We start from the raw sequence: 22,421 nt of genomic DNA on the forward strand, positions 1-22,421 counted from the left end.
ACTCCCCTAACAACAGCTCTGAACACCATCTCTTTCACAATGACGTGACACAACCTTTTTGTCCTTTCCCCTCTGCTTATGTCAGAGACAAGGGGGAAGATCTAAGTGGAAAAGTAAAGAGCTATAATAAGCATGGAGAATCGGAGATTTTCTACAAAGAGCTTTCTTTACCAACCTATCAACAGGCTGGGAACTGAGGCCGCTTCCCATCCCCCACCTTAATAAAATCATCATATGAAAAGTTCAAAGTCCTTTGGCTATGCTGGGATTTGATTGAAAAAGCCACCCTCCACCCTTTAACCACAGCACAACATTGGCTCCTAGTGTCCAGAAAGACATGCACGGAAAGAACGCCAGAGTTAGCTAAAGAAATACCACAGTTTATTGAAGACTACAAATATTTTGTTACAAGTTGAAACTACATGCCTTCCAGAAATCAAAAGCAACAGCAGGTGTGTGCATTGATGCTTCGGAGGTGCTGCACCGCTTGGATTCAAAATGGGTAAGACAGGGTCAGACACATGGGGGAGAGGAAATGGGGGAAGGGCAAGTTCAAAAGCCCAGAAGGTATCCACCAACTCATTTCCCCAAGCCACGCAGGCCATGGCCACAGCTCGGCAGGCTCTCCTCAGTGGTCTGGTTTCTGAAACAAGACTTCAGTGCAAATTTATACACACACACAAAACACAGCCCCCAGCCTTGGGCCAAATTAGCTCTCTGCCGTCCAGAAATGCTTGTAAGGGGGTGGATATTTTCTTCCTAAAAGGAATCAAATACATAAAAATAAATGAATTTAGAGGTTGATGAGGGGTTGGGAACTAGGGGTTCTCAAAAGGGCTGTTATAGGAGATTTCTGAAATCTTAAGGGAGGTATGAGGCTCCAAAATCAGGTGCGTCATTCTCTTACATTACCAGTCATCTAACCTCTTAAAATTCTTGAACCTGGCCCAGCTAAGCCCTAAATATCATATTCTCAGAATAGTGCTACTCCAAGTCAAAAGCTTATAATCCTCCCCACCAAGGATGAGGGTGGACCTTGCTTAGTGAGAGGGGGTCCTTAGCCACAAGGAGTCTAGGTATTATTAAATCTCAATGCGGTATTTCAGGATTCCTTTAGTTTGAATTTTGACCCACTCTTAAGTCATACAACACAATTCAAACCTCCACCTGGTTGTTAGTTCCCAGACCTAGTGCCCTCTTAGCTCAGCTCAGAGTCTCCCAATTACTAAAAACCTTAGACAATTTTAACTACCTGGAGCTTATACAAAGGTAAAGAGCACAGACACAGCTCCATCCAAATCACCATGAAACCCTAATTGAGCTGAGAATTTTAAAGGACAACCCTCAACCCCAACTCTAAGCAGTAGCGACCACCTCCTCCCCACATACCTCAACAAGGCCCTGAAAAAAGTAGAAGGAACTGTTTTATTCAGACTCTTTCTTACTCCCTCTTCTCCAAAAATGGGGAATAGGTGTCAGGTATGGGAGCAAAGGATAAGCTAAGTATCTTTTTGGTCAGCCCCCATCAAAGGATTTCCCTATTTCCCTCCCTGCCATCAGATGTGCAAACACATTTTACAAAGAGACCAGCTACACAGATGAAGGAACCTTAAGGTCCAACCCTCCCCCTATTAAAGAGCAGTCATGCCCTCCTCCTTTCTCTCATCTTAGGCCCTCTAGCTAGGGAATAAAAAGGGGCCACGTGAGAAAAATAGTACTACAAAGAGATTTGGTTTTTGGCTTGCTTTCTTTTTTTAAAGGCCCCACCGGCAGCATATGGAGGTTCCCAGGCAAGGGGTTGAATTGGAGCTACAGATGCTGGCCCACACCACACCTCGCAGCAACTTAACCCACTGAGCGAGGCCAGGGATCGAATCCAGGTCTTCGTGGATACTAGATGGGTCCTTTACCATTGAGCCATGACAGGAACTCCATCAAAGAGATCTAAGCCAAACCTACCGTAGCATGATAGCTAAGAACCCATTTAATGCTTCTATTCAGTGAATACATCCCCTATTTTACTATCAGTACTTAGATGTTAATATTTGCCTCTGCTGACATCTCAGTAAAATCTTGGGGCCTCTTGCTTCCCACCCAAAGTTTAGGCCAGCCAACATATTCTAACAGCCAACTCGTGCCCTAGGGCATTTCCATCATGAACTGGACACATGTTCTAGTTTTAAGGTCCTCTGTTGGTGCTGCTCAGATACCTAAATCAGTCAAACATTAACAATCATACATGGAGCAGCAGAATACCCACACCAACCCTTTTTCCTCAAGCACCAAACCTTCCTCCCTGAAACTCATTTAATCACATCCCACAGGCACCGATGACGGCCAGGGTCAAGGTGAGCTTACCAGTGTTGTATCCATGAGACCCATATCCACTTGGCTGTTGGAAAGGGGTGGCTGATGCATTCACACTGACATTCACACCATGCTGCTTGGAAGAGGTAGGAGCCACCTGAAGAGCAAAAAAGGCCAGAACTATGGTGAAACAGCAGCAGAGTACCTACCTGTCCTACTCCAGATATTAAGCATTCAGACACCTACCCATTCTGATGTAGGCTGTTCAGATTGCTTAGTGAAATGGGCTCAGGGAATGAATGACAGTCTGAGGGAAGCAAAGCTATATAGGATCACATTCCCCCTTTAGCTAATTCTAGAATCCCTATACCACCAATTCCAGCCGCACTCCCTCTCCCAGGCCAGAGGTGAAAACTGTTCCTCCTTATTCATTGTTAACAAGTCATTTAGCCTTGAAAGCAACGAGGATAGTGTCCAAGGTTAGGATTCTTCACCACAAGCAAAGACCCAGGCCAAGTACTTACAGGGAACACAGCAGGCCCATACTGGAAGGTGCTGGGGAGGCCCGGAACCCCTGTGTAGTATGGCAGGCTGGTGTAACTGTAGCCAGGAGGCAGCGCCGGGTTCAGGAATGTCTGCTGCGTGGTATGGTGAGTCTGCGTCTGGTTCTGTTGGGGTTGGGCCAAGGTTGTGGCCGGGGCTGGGGAGGAGGCATCCCCACGGCCAAACTTTGTGAGGTCACCTGTGACAGGAGAGATTAAATGTACCTGCCTCTATCACTCCCCAGGCTAACAAAGAATTATCTCTTCTGATCTCACAAGATTCCAGGAGTGCCTTCAAAGACTGGTACGTTCAATTCTTTGAATTATATGTCTTCGTGACTCCCTTTAGCATTGCTCAGCACATACTCAGCATAGTTAGTCAAGGACTAACACTGCATGACTGTGCAATGCTGTGGCAGAGACAGGCTCCCAGAATAAAGCTTCTGTATATTTTCTCTGCCCACCCATGTTCTTTCATCTCTTCCCCAGCCCACCCTCTTTTCCTCTCCAATTCCCCTTCATGAGGAACACTCCATACTGGACTTGAAAAACAATGATAGGTCAATAAAGACAACAGGTCAGACCAAAAAAAAAAAAAAAAAAAAAGAAGGTCCATGGCTGAGCAAGGCAATGAGATGGCCATTTGACTAGGAAACAGGAGCAGAGATGAGTAGAGGAAGGCCAGTTTGACCACAATACTTCTGGGAAAGAGCTGGAGAATAGCTGAGAGAAGTCAAGACATCATCTGGAATCACAGGGAGACAACAGAAAGTGGGATGAGAACCAAAGTTGCCACATGCCCATCTTTAGCAGGATTCTGAGTCTATCAATCCATTCTGTACTTCCGCCAAAGATCTTAAGGGGAGAACTGGATCCCTTCCCTCTACTAACAGGTTTCTGCCACAAATGCTAACACAGTTTCCCTTTATTCAGCCCCATCCAGTCCTACCAGAATAAGGGTTGCTGGCCAGGCTACCATCCCTCCCAGTCAGCGGAGTGGTGGGGGTGGGAAATGGGATGCTGTAGTAATCCTACAAGAAAAATAACAGAGCAGAGACTCAATGTCACTTACTTCCCAGCATGAGGACATGTGGTACAGGGTTAGAAGCAGGACAATGTTGGAGTATTGCAATTTATCCAGCCACTGATTAAGCTGGCTAGAGCTAGCACAAACTCCTAGTGACTCTTGCATACACTGTCCCCCCTGCCTGGCCATGGGCACAGTCAGGCAAGGTCTACGGGTATGCCCACTGGAAAACACTTCAAAAGTCCATCAGTACCAATAACATTCTCAAACCTCTAGATATTATCCCTAAAAATCTACTACTACCGAGAAAACAGAGCTTCCTTTCTAGAATTCATCAAAGTATTTGAGACATACAGGAAGCATTCTAAAAGCTCCAGAGTACTCTGAGCTATAGATCAGACTACAATGTGTTTACTTCAAAGATGCCACAAATCTGATTAAAAAAACAAAAAACAAAAACAAACAAACACGTTACCTTCTGTTAGAAGCAGCCTCTAGGCCCCTACGTTCTAATGTATCTTAAAGTATGTGTATGGAGATATTGGCTAGGAAAGAGCCAAGTCTGTGACTTATCAACCTAGTATCTGGAATAACTCAAACTTTAATTTTAAGATCCATTCCTTTTCCTAAGCTCTATAAACACATACTCACCAATGGAAATCTTGTCTGAAGCATCTGCAAGTCATCATAACCATATACTTGTGGCTAAAAGACACAAATATGTATTAAATGGGGACTGATCATGATAGTAGCAAACCAAGGAGCTTAGAGACAAGATAAACCAAAAGAACAATCACCCTCATTCCAAGGAAAAAGAGGTCATAGATTATTTCCTTCATTTTTAAGAAGTACAAAGAGATTACATGATTCATGGAAGGTCTTAAAGCTTTCTTTAACCTACATATTCAACTAACTGGCCTCTGTGTAGCAACAGGGTACACACAAGTCATAAGTCATACATGAATAGCTTGCTTTGTTCTACCAGTCTGTTTCCTACAGCTTTTAAAACATGGCTTAAAATTTATCTCCTTTGGGAGTTCCCGTCTTGGCTCAGTGGTTAGCGAATCTGGCTAGGAACCATGAGGTTTCAGGTTCGATCCCTGGCCTTGCTCAGTGGGATAAAAGATCCAGCATTGCCGTGAGCTGTGGTGTAGGTTGCAGACGTGGCTCGGATCCTGCGTTGCTGTGGCTCTGGCATAGGCCAGCAGCTACAGCTCCGATTACATCCCTAGCCTGGGAACCTCCATATACCGAGGGAGAGGCCCAAGAAATGGCCAAAAAAAAAAAAAAAAAAAAATTTATCTCCTTTGGAAGCTCCCATTGTGGCACAGTGGAAGAGTCCTACTAGGAACCATGAGGTTGCAGGTTCGATCCCTGGCCTCGATCACTGGGTTAAGGATCCAGCACTGCCCTGAGCTGTGGTGTAGGTTGCAGATGCGGCTCAGATCCCCCATTACTGTGGCTGCGATATAGGCCAGCAGCTGTAGCTCCTATTCACCCCTAGCCCGGGAACTTCCATATGCCGAGGGTGCAGCCATTGAAAAAAAAAAAAATTTATCTCCTTCACAGAGGATTAACATTTTACCCTACTGGGTAACTAAGGTAGTGTATTGCCTTTTTTTTTTGGGGGGGGGTCTTTTTAGAGAAGTACTTGCAGAAGTTCCCAGGCTAGGTGTTGAATCAGAGCTATAGCTGTGGGCCTATGCCACAGCCACACCATATCCAAGCCACATCTGCAACCTGAACCACAGCTCATGACAACACCAGATCCTCCACCGAGTAAGGAAAGGCATCAAAGCAGAGTTTTCATGGATATTAGTGGGGTTCGTTACTGCTGGGCTGAAATTGGAACACACCTGTGTGTTACTATTTTTAAGTGCTATTGGGAGTTCCTGTTGTGGCACAGCAGAAACTAATCCGACCAGGAATCATGAGGTTGTGGGTTCGATCCCTGGCCTTGCTCAGTGGGTTAAGGACCCAGTGTTACTGTGAGCTGGGGTGTAGGCTATAGATGCAGCTCGGATCCTGTGTTGCTGTGGCTGTGGTACAGGCCAGCGGCTGTAACTCTTATTGGACTCCTAGCCTGGGAACCTCCACATGCCGCAGGTGCGGCCCTAAAGATAATTAAAAATAAAATAAAAAAAGAAAGTGCTATTGGATGTTTCATTTGTATGACATTCTTGTAGACTCTGAAGGCAAGAACAAGTGTTTTGTTTTGTTTTTTAATTTTAAATAAATACCCTTCATCTTACCAGGCACTGAATATGTGAAGCTGATAGAAAACACAACAGAGCAAAAAGCTACTACTCTAAGTTATCTATTCAAAAATAATCCCAGACTAACTCAGGGAACTCTACTGTGATAGGTCAGAGCCTGCACAGACCCCTAGAGATAAGGAATCAATCCAGCTAGAGAAAATAATTCTCTAAGAAACTGAAAGGGATTCCAGTTAGACACTCTGGCCTTTGGTTTCTGAGGCCCAGAATTTGTGTTTCATGCAGAGAAAATAACACAATAGAGAGACCAATCTAGCTCTGGTCCTTCTTTTTTTTAAAAAAAGTTTCTCCCCAAAACCACAAAGATTAAAAACTTGTTTGCTTACATGCAACAATCACTGATTTACTACTCATTATTTATTAAATATAGTCTTCCACCAGAAGCCAGAGCTATAAAGAACAGCCACACCATCTTCTTCTTTTGGAGAAGACACTTCAGTCTCACTTACCGGGTAGGCATGTAACAGCCCAGGAGCCATAATATATGGATTAGGCAACAACGGCGGGACCCCAGGAGGGAGGTTGGGAGGAGCTTTTCCTAAAAGAGAAAAACTGTATTTTTATCCTGTCACAGAATTACTTTGTTCCTCCGTCCCAAAGGAATTTGATCCACCTTCCACACAGAGCTACCTGAAGTCGTAGCAACTGAGCTTCGAGTGGAGGCTGTGACGGTAGAGTTGCTGCCTAGGCTGAGGCCCAGGCTACTGCCACTATTGAGACTGGAGGAGACACTGACCACTGGGGGAGGTGCAGAGACTGTGCTGGATGTGGTGGAGAAAGTGCTGGAGGAAGAATGGAGATTCGCCTCACTCTCCACGCTTGTGTGCTTCAAAGGAGGGAGCAGCGGGAGAGAGGAAGAGGAGACAGCAATTAGTACAACAGGGCAGGAAAGATAAGCCCATCCATCAATTATATCACATCAGCTTCTCAGTTAAAAAGGCTGAGGCAGGATACCAGGTGCCCTCTGCCAAAATATTTAGAAGTTACTAAATATTATCCAGCTACATAGTCCCCAAGATTCATCTGGGAAGGATGGTAACAACAGACCCAGTGCACGTTATCACCCTGCTGAAAAAGGTGGCAAAGCAAGTGGGGGACAACTCCTCAGAAACTAACACTGGCTGGCCAATGAGGAAGTAAGAGAGAGATTAGGTCTGAGAAATACGTCAAAGACTTCACTCCCACACTCTTCACTACTTCAGAAAACAGACCAGTTCAAGGGCTAGAAAAAAGTACAAGTTCTCAAAAATTTAAACCTGAAATAATATACTTGAGGAAAGAGAGAATCCTAAGAAAGCCTCAGCCCTCATTACCTTGCCCCAGAATTTTGACAAGCCAGATAGCGTGGCCCAGAACGGGTCCTTCTGAAGTTGTTTTCTTCCTTACCATCTCAGCTTAATTCCATAAATAGTTGTTATAAATCACAACAGTGAAACTGTTTGGACAAAAGTTCTCAACTGGCCTCCACTTTCATGTGATGCCTAGACTTACACTAATTATTTTCAGGACTCATGTTTGGCATACCCCAGACCAATGAATGAGAATGGCCTTATCAGTCAGAAAGGATGTTCTTAAAGAATGTATCATAGCGTATCAGGTCTCACTCAGTTTCACTGTTGAAAAAAACAAACAAAAAAACCCACATTGAGCAAAGTCACTTTCAGGGCTTTGAAAACTGGTCCAAAGCTCTGCAATTTCTGGATTCTTCTGCCTCTCTTGGCTTCAAACATCCTTTTACCCACTTCCGGTAACCTGAGATCAACTATCATTTTTGCCACCTCATAAAGAAATTTTCAAGAGTCCCTTCTTTGGAGAATCTTACAGCTAGATAGTTTTAAGTGTAAGAAAATCACACTTCCTCTATTACAGCATCACACTTACCAAAAGAGTGGATGTCGAAGTGCGCCCAGAAGATGTTGATGATGAAAGGGTATTCTGCTGAGTAGATAACGTGCTATAAGGAAAAAGAGGTTGCCATCAGCCATAATGCTATGGTTATTTGACCTGGAGCTTCGGTCAAGAACACAGGCAAAGAAATAAGGCAGAATATGGGACCAAGGAGATCTGATATCATATGGTAAAAACAGTGGCCAGCCAGGGGTAGTGAGCAGTTAAAGCAAGAATAGATGTTGAGGAGTTCCCGTCGTGGCTCAGTGGTTAACAAATCCAACTAGGAACCATGAGGCTGAGGGTTCAATCCCTGGCCTCACTCAGCAGGTTACGGATCCGGTGTTGCTGTGAGCTATGGTGTAGGTCACAGGCGCGGCTCAGACCCGGTGTTGCTGTGGCTCTGGTGTAGGCCAGGGGCTACAGCTCTGATTAGACCCCTGGCCTGGGAACCTCTATATGCCACAGGTGCACCCCTAGAAAAGACAAAAAAAAAAAAAGAACAGATGTTGGAAAAGGGAAAAAAAAAAAAGACTCCTCTGACTTTACTTCCCATAGCTTTTAAGGTCATCCATTTAGCTAATACGGTCTCTAGCCAGGCAGAGATACTAGAACAGAACCAGAGAGGTCTGTGCTAAACCTCCATCCTCACCCCAAATCACCTGCTGTGTTGTGTGGTGGTAGTATTTGGAATCTCCTCATTGTGGCTCAAGCCACCCAAGGAGGATGAGTGCTGATTGGTTGTTGTCAGTAACGAAGCTGCAGATACCGTTTCATTGAGAGGGGGGATGCTAGAAGTGGAAGGTGAGTCAGATTTCACTGCAGAGCCTGTAGCACCTGGAAAAAATTAAAAGAATTCACCTCATGAGAGGAAAGGGAGTATCTACAAGATGTTAAGAGGTGATGCCAGTCCTAGGCTGTCCCAAAGACAAGAGTGTGAGTTACTAAGTAATGGACCACTTTCATTTAGGTACAATCTTTTTTTTTAAATTCTAATAAGCATTTCACAACACTGCTCTCATTTGTCCAATAAAGGGAATCAGGGGGATTATCACTGTTTTTAAGACAAAAACCTTAAACATAATTTTGAGATTAAACAACACGGTAGAAAGAAACAAGCTAAGACTATAACCAGTAGTTTTAATCATTGAGGTGGGGGTTCTTTTCACGACAATCTCAGAAATGCAAAAATACTGAAAGGGAAGGAGAAACACTACAAGTGAGAGGAAAAAAACCTGGAGAACCCTCACCTTCAACAGATTGCGTGGTCTGTAACTGCGTGGCCTGCACAGAACTGAAGCCATTCTGGTACAAAACAAAACAAAGAGTAAGAAATAGACAAAATCAAGTGAACAGGTCAAGTTGCACACTGACCTCAACTTACTTTCTGTCAACAAACCTTTCATAGAAATTCAGTTAATGAAAGGATTAACATAATGCAGACTATTCCAAAGTTAACAAAAATTAAGAACAACAAATATAAAATATACCAACCCTGTGTGACCCAAGGCAAGAGAAGGCAGCACCCAAACTGCTGAAGAGATCCCAAACCCAAAACAGATGCAGGAAAGGTCCAAATCCAGTGATCCCTGGTGGAGGATGTGGGAGTATGACAGTTCAGCCAAATCACCTATTCTGATGGCTGCATCTGACAGTCACTCCACATTGCCTCTGGCATATGCTGTCCCCCTCACCAAGCCAAGACACAGCAAGGCGAGGTCTACTGATATGCATTCACAAGTCTATAAATTAGATCTTCCAAGAACAGAAAACAGGTTCATGAGACTGACTCTACTAGAAAGAATGAACCTTAAGTACAAAAAGCATGATCTTCTGGGCTCTACGTCTCCAAGCTTACTGAAAAGAACTTTTATTTCACCTACCACAAAAACGTGATTCAGCTTCTCAACCAGAACTTCAGAGGTATCTTAGTACCATTTGTTAAGAAGGAAAACACTGATATTTAAGGGACTTTGTCCACTATTCTCCTAACCAATGCCCAAGGGCTTGTGAAGGCAATACCTTTGCCTGAGTCAGGTCCTTTTGGGGTGATGAAGAGATGGAGCTGGGGTACCGCCGAGTCTGTGTGGATCTCTGTTCATATAGAGGGCCCTGAGCATTATTTTGGGAGGTATAGGTTGTCGACTGAATTGGGCCACTCTGATAACCAGACTCCTGACTCTGGTTAGATGAAATTGTAGATGAAGATTCACTGTGAAAAATGGAAAAGGAAAATCTCAGAGAAACGAATAGAACACATCTCCACTGATACTAAAGAAACAGTGGAGATCTACTACTAGAATGAGTTGTTTACAATCAAAAAGAAAAATTCTGGAGTTCCTGTTGAGGCGCAGTGGTTAACGAATCCGACTTGGAACCGTGAGGTTGCGGGTTCGATCCCTGCCCTTGCTCAGTGGGTTAACGATCCGGCGTTGCCGTGAGCTGTGGTGTAGGTTGCAGACGCGGCTCGGATCCCGCGTTGCTGTGGCTCTGGCGTAGGCCAGTGGCTACAGCTCTGATTCGACCCCTAGCCTGGGAACCTCCATATGCCGCGGGAGCGGCCCAAGAAATAGCAACAACAACAACAAAGACAAAAAGACCAAAAAAAAAAAAAAAGAAAAAAAAGAAAAAAAAGAAAAATTCTAGCAACAATTTAAGAAACTACCACAATTTTTTCCTGACAACATTAGGAATGAATTTCCATATCCTACACAGTCAGGGATCTGAGCTAAGAATGAAGTTTAAACCATTTTCAGTCTCTTAAAGGAAGAGAAATAATTCTCGCTCCCCTACACTCTGCTGTTATTAGAAGACAGTCAGTAGAAAGGATTCATTTCTCTTGGTTCCTCTGATACCATCATAACGTGACCCCTAAGCATGAGAAAAATCACCTTTTGCTTATACTCATTTTAAGGAATTCTGAGCTCCTGGCTTTCTCAACAACACTTTTAAGTAAAACTCCCGAGAAAAACTTTAAAAATATTCGCATGCATTAATGGCAATTATGATTCAACAGAGGTAGACCAGAGCAAGACATCTCCATTTTTAAATTCTAAGGATTAAAAAAAATAGCCTAGTACTCAAATGCCTCTAGGATTTTCTATTGCTTAAGATGGCCTCCCCTGATAGCTATCAGAAGAGGTAGAAATGGTTCTACTGCAAAGATTTCTTTTAATTATGTAATATGTTAGTGCCACCTCGTTCCTAGGAGTTCAAAGTTACACCCTTCCTAGGCATAAATCCATACCAAAAGGCTAAAAGTGTCAGAAGCATTTTTAGCTGTGGTGGATATCAAGGTACTCTGTTAGAGGTGGAATACACATCTCTAGGAACTGGGTTTGGACGCTCTAGAAGTGCTCAAGGGATATATTTCTGTTTAGAGTTAGTTACAAATAAACTTAAGTTACTACATTATGAAGTGTTCAACAAAATGCTACAAATGGCTCTTTTTCCCTTAATCAGAGGCTTGGTGTGCCCAGAGTTCTAGGAATTAGTGAGAGACTTAGAAAAAGAGGTAAAAATCTAATAAAGGATGTTTTATGACAGATATTTTCTCTACCTGGCCGTGCTGGTATAGAGGCTACTTGGAGCCTGGCTTGAAGAGGCGCTCGTGGTGGGGGTGGACTCATAATCAGAAAGGACAGGCTCTGACCCAAACTGCAATGCTCCAAACTGCAGGTTTAGCCCTGAGATATCTGCTGAGCCAGGCATCTCCACAGCCAGAGCAGGAATCTGCAGGGAAGACAAAGTAATGGTGGAGTACAGACTTACTGTAAGACTAATAAGAAACTTTTACATATACACCCAAACGACTCCTATACAATTTCAATTCTTAAATCCCCCACCGCTTGGCCCTAAAAAATATCTATCTAAAAGTTCAAATAGGAATTCCCGTCATGGCGCAGTAGAAATGAATCTGACTAGGAACCATGAGATTATGGGTTCAATCCCTGGCCTCGTTCAGTGGGTTAAGGATCTGGTGTTGCCATTGCTGTGGTGTAGGTTGCAGATGCAGCTCGGATCCAGCGAATACACTTCCAATTAGACCCATAGCCTGGGAATCTCCATATGCTGAGGGTGCGGCCCTGAAAAGACAAAAAAATAAAAAAATTTTAAAAATTAAAAAAAATAAAACTTCGAATACCTTAGACGTCAAGGAGGCTTTTTTCTTCTGCTGTTTCAGTTTTTGCTGAGCCGGCTGAGGGCTGGAGGACTGGTTGTCTGAAGACCCAGGAGACATTTGTGGAGCCGAGGTGGACTTGCTTGGCAGAGGAGAAGAGGGCGGTGGAGGTGCAGCTGTGGAGGTAGCCACTGCAGGTGGCTTCTCCTGCAGGAACACCTCCATCATAGTTGAAGATGAAGTGAAAGCCTGGCGCTTTGTAAAGGGGCTGTGCACTGTTGAATCATTTGGGGTCTTCAAATCTGCATGAGGAAATGCAGCATGTTTGAGGCCAGAGGCACTTGTGAACCTCAAGAAAATGCTATTACCCTGCTCTAAAGCCGTGAACTAGACCCCGAGGGGTCAGAATCTCATAGAGAACAGGTCTTCTTTTAAGATTTAATCTCATTTCTACAGGCGACAATCATTGGGTCATGTATGTTCTTAAGTAGAACCCAATTGAATCAACACTATTACCATGCCTACAAAAGGAAGGAATCTAGGAATTGCCTGTATTTAAAGTCCTAAAATGGCAAAATCCATGAATTTTTTAATGGCAATATGTTTTTAAATACTAGAGACAAACCTAGGGAAAACCCAAAACATCCCTAGATCAACAGAAACCTGCAACTACATAAATGGCTCAATTTGATGAAAGAGATCTATAGCCTCAACTTTTTATTATCCCCCACTTTCAGAACTGCGCCTATCACTGTGGGAAACTAGCCAGCTGGCTGCCCTTATCCTCACCTCAGGACACATTCTCCACTCCCTACTCCTACCAGCCTCTTGGCAGTAAGGCTCTAATACTTAAAAAAATTCAAGTCACTTTCCATCTTTCTCACCATACTGCACCAGCGACGGGGACTGTGTGGTGGATCCCATGTCCCAAGAGGAGGTGGTGGTGGTTCCAGATTGAGAATGCTGAGCTGCCAACTGAGCCAGGGCTTGAGCAGTCTTGAACTGCTCCAAGAACTGGGAGCCTGTGGTGCTGCCGCCTTTAGCTTCAGTGACATCACCAAATCCTTTCCCTAACATGCTCACCTGTAAATTAAAACAGAGATTAGAGAAATTCACAGCCAGCAACCTTGTTCAGCTACTCAAAAGAGATACCTGTCTGGGTTAAGACCCAGTAGAGATAGGACAAGTAAAGAATGTCACAAAATGGAATAGTCCATTACAGCACAAACTCTGGACTAGGACTGTCTAGATACAAATCCTGGTTAATGGAGTTTCCATCATAGTACAGTGGTCAACGAATCCGACTAGTAACCATGAAGCTGTGGGTTCGATCTCTGGCCTTGCTCAGCGGGTTAAGGATCCGGTGTTGCTGTAAGCTGTGGTGTAGGTCGCAGATGTGGCTTGGATCCCGCATTGCTGTAGCTCTGGTGTAGGCCGGTGGCTACAGCTCCGATTCGACTCCTAGCCTGGGAACCTCCACATGCCGTGGGTGCGGCCCTAGAAGAGGCAAAAACACAAAAACAGAAAACAAAAAAAACCAAAAAAAATAAAAAAATAAAAAACACTGGTTAAATCGTGGAAAAATTACTTATAATTTGCACCTCATTTCCCTAATCTAAAAATGGGAATAAAAGTAGTACCCCATAAAGATGTAGGAGAATTACACGAATAGTATGTGTAAAGCATTTAATGTGTGCATAGCACAGAGCAAGCTCTCAAAAAAAGTGATAAACGTTAAAATGTTTGCCATTACTATCACTTTCTCCACCTTTCTTCTCAAGGACTTCTTTAATGACTGAAGGAGGTTTCCCCTTTTATATATTTTATTTTTTTATTCTTTGGTCACAGTAGTGAAAGCACCAAGTGCTAATCAGAAGGCCACCAGGGAACTCCCCTTTTACCTTTTTAAATCAAACAGTATTTGATTATTAAGTTAACATGATAATGATATAAAATTTCACTTTAGCCATTCAGGTCTTTGCACCTTCTACTAAACAGCTCAAAAAGAACAAAAACAACTAACTGGGCTTCGTCTCAATGCTTCTAGTAACTATCAGAGACAAAGATGAAAAATTAAGGGGCCATCCCAACTTCTGCACTGGACAGTCAGGTAATGAGTCAATATGATTTTGTTGTTTTGTGTTTTTTTCCCCGAAGTTCTACAGGGTAATCATAGTAACAAAGCAAAATTTACTAACCTTTCTGGGGGAGTCTCTCTATTCCTATTAGCAAGTAAAACTACCAGCCCTAGTCCAAGAGATGTGGCCTTGACTATTCTCCAGAACCTCCAAGGGGTTTTTTTTTTTTTTGGCTCTTTAAGGCCAAACCTGTGGCATATGGAAGTTCCCAGGCTAGGGGTAGAATGAGAGTTGTAGCTGCTGGCCTATACCACACCCACAGCAACGCCAGATCCAAGCACTATCTGCAACCTACACAGCTCCTGGCAATGCCAGATCCTTAACCCACTGCGCAAGGCCAGGGATCGAACCTACATCCTGACGGATACTAGTCGGGTTTGTTACCTGTTGAGCCACAATGGGAACACCCCAAAAATTTAATTTAATGATAATTAAATTTATTTAATATTTAATGTAGTCTTCAAGTTCTTATTTAACCATATCATGATCTTCATTATTGAGCAGTGCTTATACAAAACGAATCTGTCTAACTCAAGGTAATACATTTTTTCCCACTTCAGTCTATATCTTAAGACTACATAAACAAAAACAATGGAACTCTAGTTGAAAGTATAGGCCTATGATAGACAGATGATCTCTCACAGCAATGATTACCAAATATTCTGCAAGTGTGAAACATTATTAAAGGTACAGAATGTTCATATGTTACGATAATGGGGGGGCGCAGCTCCTATGTCATATATTACATTTTATTTATTTATTTATTTATTGTCTTTTTAGGGCCGCGCCTGCGGCATATGGAGGTTCCCAGGTTAGGGGTCGAGTCGGAGCTGTAGCCGCTGGCCTACACCAGAGCCACAGCAACATGGGATCCGAGCAGCGTCTGAGACCTACACACCACAGCTCACAGCAATGCCAGATCCTTAACCCACTGAGCGAGGCTAGGGATCAAACCCACAAACTCATGGTTCCTAGTCAGATTTGTTAACCACTGAGCCACGACAGGAACTCCCACATATATTAAAGTTTAAAAGAATTAATCCTCTAACATTTATCTTCAATGGAAACAGCATACTGATTAATACAAGCAATTAGAAAGAAAAGTGCTTATATTAACGTATAACATGACACAAATTAAAGTGGAGGTATACTGAAAACTTTCTTTGGCCACATTCATGGCACGCTGAAATTTCCAGGCCAGGGATTGAACCTGCACCATAGCAGCGGCCCAAGCCCTGCAGTGACAACCCTGGATCCTTAACCTGCTGCAACACAAGAGAACATCACAAAAACTGCTTTTTGATATCAGAATTGGGATTTGGTTGAGAATCTTCAATTCCAGATATTAAAGGCAATATAAAAGTGACAAAGAGCACTTAACGCATTTTCCAGTCATATGACATATCTTGGGGGTTTGGAGTTATTTCCTGATGTTCAATGTATCTTCCTACGACTTTTGTCCCATTTTGTTTCTTTCTTCCTTTTAATCTCAACGTTTCCTTCTTTTTCCCTCCTCTGGTCTTTTTTCATCTGTCACCACTCATATGGCAGAGTATCAAACATCAAATTACTACTAACACAAAAAACTATTTTAAGACAACAGTTAAAAACTAAGAGTGCTAGGAGTTCCTGTTGTGGCGCAGTGGTTAACGAATCCGACTAGGAACCATGAGGTTGAGGGTTCAATCCCTGGCCTTGCTCAGTGGGTTAAGGATCCGTGAGCTGTGGTGTAGGTTGCAGACACAGCTCGGATCCCACATTGCTATGGCTGTGGCGTAGGCCAGCAGCAACAGCGCTGATCAGAACCCCAGCCTGGGAGCTCCATATGCCTCGGGAACAGCCCGATAAAAGGCAAAAAGACAACAAAATAAAATAAAATAAATAAAATAAAAATAAAAACTAAGAGTTCTAGATTAGAGTTCAGCAGTTTTCTAGTTGAATAAATTACTTTAAACTTATTACTAGAAAAATAAAAGTGTATTACAAACTACACTTTCTTAATACTATAGTTGGGGAAAAAAAAAAAGGAAGTTCCCATCAAAGTTCAGTGGTAAAGAACTCGACTAGCATCCATGAGGATGCGGGTTCAATCCTTGGCCTCAATTTGTGGGTTGAAGATCCAGCATTGCTGCGAGCTCTGGTGTAGCTCGCAGACAGGGCTCAGATCCTGTGCTACTATGGCTGTGGTACAGGCTGGCAGGTGCAGCACTGATTCAACCCCCAGCCTGGGAACATCCATATGCTACACCTTCGGCTCAGAAGACAAAGAAAATGGTGTCCCTCCACCAAAAAATAAACAGGAAAAGTAAAAGCGAAGAGGCAAAGAAATACTACTTAGGATTTGCTGACCATTAAGAAAATTGGTTCTTACATCATCTTTTATTTAGTTATTTAGCCTCTGCCATAGTTGATGACCTTGAATTTTTAAAAATATTCTGAACAAGCCATTTGCTGTAAGTGCTCTAGGTTATTAATAACTAATACCACTACTACCATCAAATTTGTAAAGCTTTTTTTTTTTTGGGTCTTTTAGGGCCGCACCCACAGCATATGGAAGCTCCCAGGAGAGGGATCAAATTGGAGCTGCAGCTGCCAGCTTACATGACAGCCTGCAACTTACACCACAGCTCATGGCAACGCTGGATCCTTAACCCATTGAGAGAGTCCAGGGATCGAACCTGTGTCCTCATGAACACTAGGTGGTTCGTTACCACTGAGCCACAATGGGAACTGGTATCGTTATTTTACTTATCTTCCTAAAGCCCTATAAAGCATTCTTAGTCTCACTTACAAAGAAAGGGAGAGGCGTTCCCGTCATGGCTCTGTGGTTAACGAATCCAACTAGGAACCATGATGTTGTGGGTTCGATCCCTGGCCTTGCTCAGTGGATTAAGGATCCAGCGTTACTGTGAGCTGTGGTGTAGGTTGCAGACGTGGCTCAGATCCTGCGTTGCTGTGACGCTAGTGTAGGCCGGTGGCTACAGCTCCGACTGGACCCCTAGCCTGGGAACCTCCATATGCCGTGGGAGCGGTCCTAGAAATGGCAAAAAGACAAAAAAAAAAAAAAAGAGAGAGAGAGAGAAACAGCTGGTAAGGCGGCAGATTCAGGAAGACCCCAAGTTTTCAGAAGCCTAGCTCAGAAATGTCTGGTTTAAGTAAATATATATGGTAATTTTGCTCCATCAAAAAATAAGAAACTAGCAGTTTCCACCGTGGCTCAGCAGTAACGAACCCAACTAGGATCCGTAAGGATATGGGTTTGATCCCTGTGGCCTTGCTCAGTGGGTTAAGGATCTGGCGTTGCTGTGAGCTGTGGTGTAGGTCACAGACATGGCTTGGATCTGGTGTTGCTGTGGCTGTGGTATAGGCTGGCAGCTGTAGTTCCAATTCAACTCCTAGCCTGGGAACCTCCATATACTGCAGGTGTGGTACAGCCCTAAAAAGAAAAAAGAAAGAAGAAATAGGGACCTGCAACAACCTCCCATCAATGCTTAATTAGTACTGCGAAAGGATTAAAATTGGTTGTCATTGATCTCCTCTCTTCATGAATAACAGCAAACCATGTTCAGCACAATGAGTATTCAATAAATGATGCTAACTCATTTTTAAGACTCAGTCTGTCCAAAGTTAAATTCTCTTCTAGAGTTATCCCCTCCTACCCAACTCAACGTCTCTACACCCAAGTCAGCTTAGGAAGGCAAAATAAGATGCTTTTACTCTGCCCCAAACCTCTGGGTGTCACTGAAAGTAAGTATTGTATGTATGTGCTAGGGTTGCAGAAAAGTTTGGTTAGGATATACCATGTTTCCTACTTACCATATTGTGATGAGAAAATGTGTTCCCTGAAGCAGGCTGTGATATAGCACTCTGCTTCGAGTTACTAAACACCAGCGGCTGGGCAAGAGAAGGAGCCTGAGATGGATCCAGATTAGATGAATCATTCTCCATTGAAGATGGTGTCTTCCCCAACAGAACAGCAAGATCAATTCTAGTGGAGAGATGGGATCTTGATGAATAATGACTGAACATTTTAACATTCCTCAACACCTGACTCAGATTATGATAAATCAAAATGAGTCCACTCCCCAGAAACACAAAGCCAGAGATGCTTAATTCATCAAAATAAGTGATGGATGTATAAGAGCCATGACGGTATCTAGCTGTGTTCCAATGAGGTTGCCATCCATAGTGTTTCTTAAATATCAACATTCATGAAATTAGTGTAATGAAATGTTGTTGGGGTTTTTCGGCCTTTATTTTTAGGGCCACACCCGCAGCACATGGAGGTTCCCAGGCTAGGGGTCGAATCAGAGCTGTACCTGCTGGCCTATACCACAGGCACAGCAACGCCAGATCCGAGCCTTGTCTGCAACCTACACCACAGCTCAAGGCAATGTCATATCCAAACCCACTGAGCAAGACCAGGACCTGAACCCACATTTTATGGATGCTAGTCAGGTTGGTTTCTGCTGTGCCACAATGGGAACTCCAATTTAATGAATACTGAATGTTAATTTTAAATACAGCAACTTGCTAACTGGATCAAAATTTACAAATTTTCACCCATGATCTTAATTCAGTCACCTATGATGACTGAATACCTGTCATCGCCAATGTCTAATGAATAAAACTACATACTAGAATGCTAGCTAGCATCAAGTGGCTTTGGCACGAGAAGGGTTTGGGGAATTTTTTCCAATTTTTATAAAATTTCAAGTTACTTGTGGTATAATAAAAATATATACTATTGGTTTTTACAAATTTCATGAGTAACAGGAGTGTCATGCTTTTCATAATTGGTCCCTTTCAACCACAGTTGATACTAATAAAGTCACTCAGGGTGGGGGCCCCCCCAGAGTTTCAAGAAGGTGGTTGGTCACCAGAAACACCAAGAAAGTGGTGAGAGAGTTGGAGCTTTCAGCCTACACATCACCCATGTCTAGTGAGGGAAGGGCAGTTACAGATTGAATTCAATCACCAACGACTTAATCAATCATTCCTTATGTAATGAAACTTTAAAACTCTTTTTTGTCTTTTTAGGGCAGCACCCAAGGCATAGGGAGGTTCTCAGGCTAGGCGTCGAATCAGAGCTGCAGCTGCTGGCCTACACCACAGCCACAGCAACACGGATCCGAACTGTGTCTGAGACCTGTACCACAGTAATGCCGGATACTTAACCCATTGAGCAAGGCCAGGGATCAAACCTGCGTCCTCATGAATACTCATTTCCTCTGAGCCACAACAGGAACTCCCCTGATTAAACTCTTGAACAATAAGACTCAGTGAGCTTCTGCGTTGGTGAACACACTGAAGGGCTGGGAGGGCAGCACCCAGAGAGGGCTTAGAAGCTCTGTGCTCTACCTCCCATACGCTGCCCTACGCATCTCTTCCATTTGACTGTTCCAGGGTACTGGTTATAATAAACCAGTGACAACAAGTAAAATGTTTTCCTGAGTTCTCTAAGTCATTCTAGCAAATAACCTGTGGAGGGGGCTGTTGAACCCTCAAGATTGTAGTCAGCTGGGCAGAAATGTGTGTGTGGGTAGTAACCTGGGCACCTATTTGCAGCTAACCTCTGAAATAAAGGCAGTCTTGTGGTACTAAGCTGCCAACTTGGGTCTGTGCTAACTCTAGAGAGTTAGTGCCAGAAATCAATTAAACTGCTAAACACCTAGCTGGTGTCAAATAATCACAATACCCAGTGCGGAAAAAAATCATATATATTTGATACCATTTAAAAAAAACACACACATTACCTCTGGTAATGACATTCTTAACATCCTACTCCTATCAGACTTCTCTTTAGGACATTTTGAGTCAACAGCTATCATACCCAGGTCTAGAAATAATCAAAGAGGTTTTCACAGGATAAAAATATTCCCTGGTGAGTGTATCTCCCTCTACTGACCCCAATACCTATGTTCAAATTCTTAAAAATTCATTAGCCAGATTCTAGGGGAAAAAAGGGTCACCATACTCAGTTCGGCTAAGCAGACAAAGATCATAATTACAAAGCAAGAGAGGGGAGTTCTCTTGTGGCACAGTGGATTAAGGATATGGCATGTCACTACAGCAGTTTGGGGCGCTACTGTGGCTCAGGTTCAATCCCTGACTGGGGAACTTACACAAGCTGGGGTGTGCCCCCCCCAAAAGCAGCTACTGAAAAGTTTTGCAAAATTCAGAAATAAACGAAAACTTTCCACTTTTAGGTTTTCCTTACCTGACTCACAAGATAAGTTTATGCTGTTCTAAATTTTAATCAATGCCTGTGATGCTGACAAGGCTGACCTATGTATGGAAGGGCTACTTTGGGAGAATTAGCTTTAAAACAGTAATACATGGATTGCCGCTTCATAAATTAACTAGTGTGAGCTCCTACAAATCTACCAATCAACCTAATAAGAACCTAATGTGATATGTTTATCATTATCACCAACACCATGGGAGTCTATCAAGGCCCAGTGCCATTCTTCCTTACAGCTAACTTAGCAGATTCCTTTGGGAGAAGATAACTGAACTATACCACACACTTGCCTCTGACCAGCAGTGATTGTCACATTCTCCGCAGGCAGAGGTACTGAAGACACATTAGAGGCAGTGAAGATCTTGGTCTCAGAAAGCTGGAAAACAGAGGAATTAGTCACTCCTGGTGTTAGGTAGGTTACAGTCAGAAACCTGGTATAGATAAGGGGAAGTCAACATTAAGAAAAAGGGGAAAACCCTTAGAAGAGAGAACTATCCACCCTGAGAATCCGGAAAGGACCAATGTTCAAGCCCCTTCTATCTATGCACAATGGTTTATCGAAAGAGAGGGTAGAATCAAGAAACCCAATAAAATCTAGTGGAGTCATGTAATATGCACACTGAACTTATAGGAAGGTGAATATGCTAGACAGGAAAATAGAGCATCTGCATTTTCCCACTAGAGTTACCAACTCCTACCTCTATCCAAACCACACTACTCCTCTCAACGAAAGGGAGATCACAGCCAAGATGAACACAGAAATAAAAACTTAATTCTTGGCTTTGGAACACTAAAAGCCCAAGTGCTGGTGAGTTAAGATTTTTTTCAGGAATAATTTTAACAACATGCACTTTCTGCCTTCAAGTGACTTTATTACACCTCATCTCTCCACTAGAAAACACTACAATTAGATAAGCCATTGTAGGAAATAACTCTTGCTACTGTTCAAAAGTTGATTTTTTTTAACTTTTCCATTAAAATCTCCCCACTAAAAACAGGGAATCTGCTCTCCCAAATATATCATTCTCTAAAAGGTGCTTAAGCAGACAAGCTAAATCTTAGAAAGTAGTCATAAGGCAGTCTGACTCAGCTACAATAGAATCACCCCCTCACGTTGATGCATCTAACATTTTAAAACTCAGGCCTGAAAACCAACAGCTGGACACACCATTTCCTCATACTATATTCTGTCTTGCCTGAATCAATACAAACAGGAAATTTCACCCATAATCACAGAAAACTATAATTCACAGCAAAAGCTTGACTGACCAGTGATCAGCAAAATTCTTTCCTTCGGGCAATACTCCAGTGAATTCACAGAGCTTGTTTATGTACCACCTTGTGCCACCCATCTATGAGGTTTCCAAGTTTAGTCAAGCTGGAAGATGGCCAAACCTATATATTCATTTCATTTCAATTACAGTCACCAAGTTGGGCTTTGAGATATATTAAAAAAAAGGGGGGGGTGTTTTCCAAAGCCAACTAGACTGTAAACCTAAGGATCTAGTATTATAACTCTCATTTCGTACCCACCTCTAAGCCAATTACAGGACCATACACCAAGGCGTAAATGTGAATCTAGTAACTGAACTGCTCCAAGTAGAGTCATGTGCCACCAGAAGCTGTTACTCAACACACTACCTGCCTAATTCCATTCTGGTGCCCTACCCAACCACCATGTCTTCCTGGGATAAATCCGACAATCAGATATTAGACTTACACAAGTGCACTTGCCCTTTCCATAGTCTGGTTCCACAGAGTCCTGTTCATGCCCAGTCTCCTTCATATAACATATGTGAAATGTTCTGGCTCAGAACACTATTTTGGATGTAAAAGTTTTGGGTCAGAATCTTAAGGGTGAATTTTGAAGGGTAGAAACA

General features: G+C 43.0%; 1 protein-coding gene and 1 non-coding gene across 51 annotated transcripts in view; both read right to left on the reverse strand.

Moving 5' to 3' along the window:
* Positions 1–22,421, reverse strand: part of UBAP2L (ubiquitin associated protein 2 like) — a 48,679-nt gene that overhangs the window by 6,031 nt on the left and 20,227 nt on the right. For 38 of the 50 annotated variants that reach the window (XM_021089773.1, XM_021089781.1, XM_013997072.2 and 35 more), the window contains 15 exons: positions 20,832–20,917; positions 18,114–18,285; positions 13,044–13,242; positions 12,184–12,461; positions 11,599–11,771; positions 10,062–10,251; positions 9,290–9,344; positions 8,702–8,876; positions 8,034–8,106; positions 6,783–6,978; positions 6,602–6,690; positions 4,528–4,581; positions 3,799–3,880; positions 2,832–3,049; positions 2,359–2,464 (listed from right to left, as the gene is read on the reverse strand). In XM_021089773.1, the coding sequence (XP_020945432.1) occupies positions 2,359–2,464; positions 2,832–3,049; positions 3,799–3,880; positions 4,528–4,581; positions 6,602–6,690; positions 6,783–6,978; positions 8,034–8,106; positions 8,702–8,876; positions 9,290–9,344; positions 10,062–10,251; positions 11,599–11,771; positions 12,184–12,461; positions 13,044–13,242; positions 18,114–18,285; positions 20,832–20,917 (2,146 nt within the window). Of the gene's footprint in view, positions 1–359; positions 760–2,358; positions 2,465–2,831; positions 3,050–3,798; positions 3,881–4,527; positions 4,582–6,601; positions 6,691–6,782; positions 6,979–8,033; positions 8,107–8,701; positions 8,877–9,289; positions 9,345–10,061; positions 10,252–11,598; positions 11,772–12,183; positions 12,462–13,043; positions 13,243–18,113; positions 18,286–20,831; positions 20,918–22,421 lie in introns of those variants that run through there. The other 12 variants (XM_021089785.1, XM_021089784.1, XM_013997077.2 and 9 more) reach the window with 2 other exon arrangements.
* On the reverse strand, positions 9,630–9,712 carry MIR2411 (microRNA 2411). The gene has a single exon (NR_128448.1). It is a non-coding gene; the product is annotated as a microRNA 2411 (primary transcript).

Source organism: Sus scrofa, chromosome 4 (genome assembly GCF_000003025.6).
Source record: "Sus scrofa isolate TJ Tabasco breed Duroc chromosome 4, Sscrofa11.1, whole genome shotgun sequence".
Classification (NCBI taxonomy): domain Eukaryota; kingdom Metazoa; phylum Chordata; class Mammalia; order Artiodactyla; family Suidae; genus Sus; species Sus scrofa.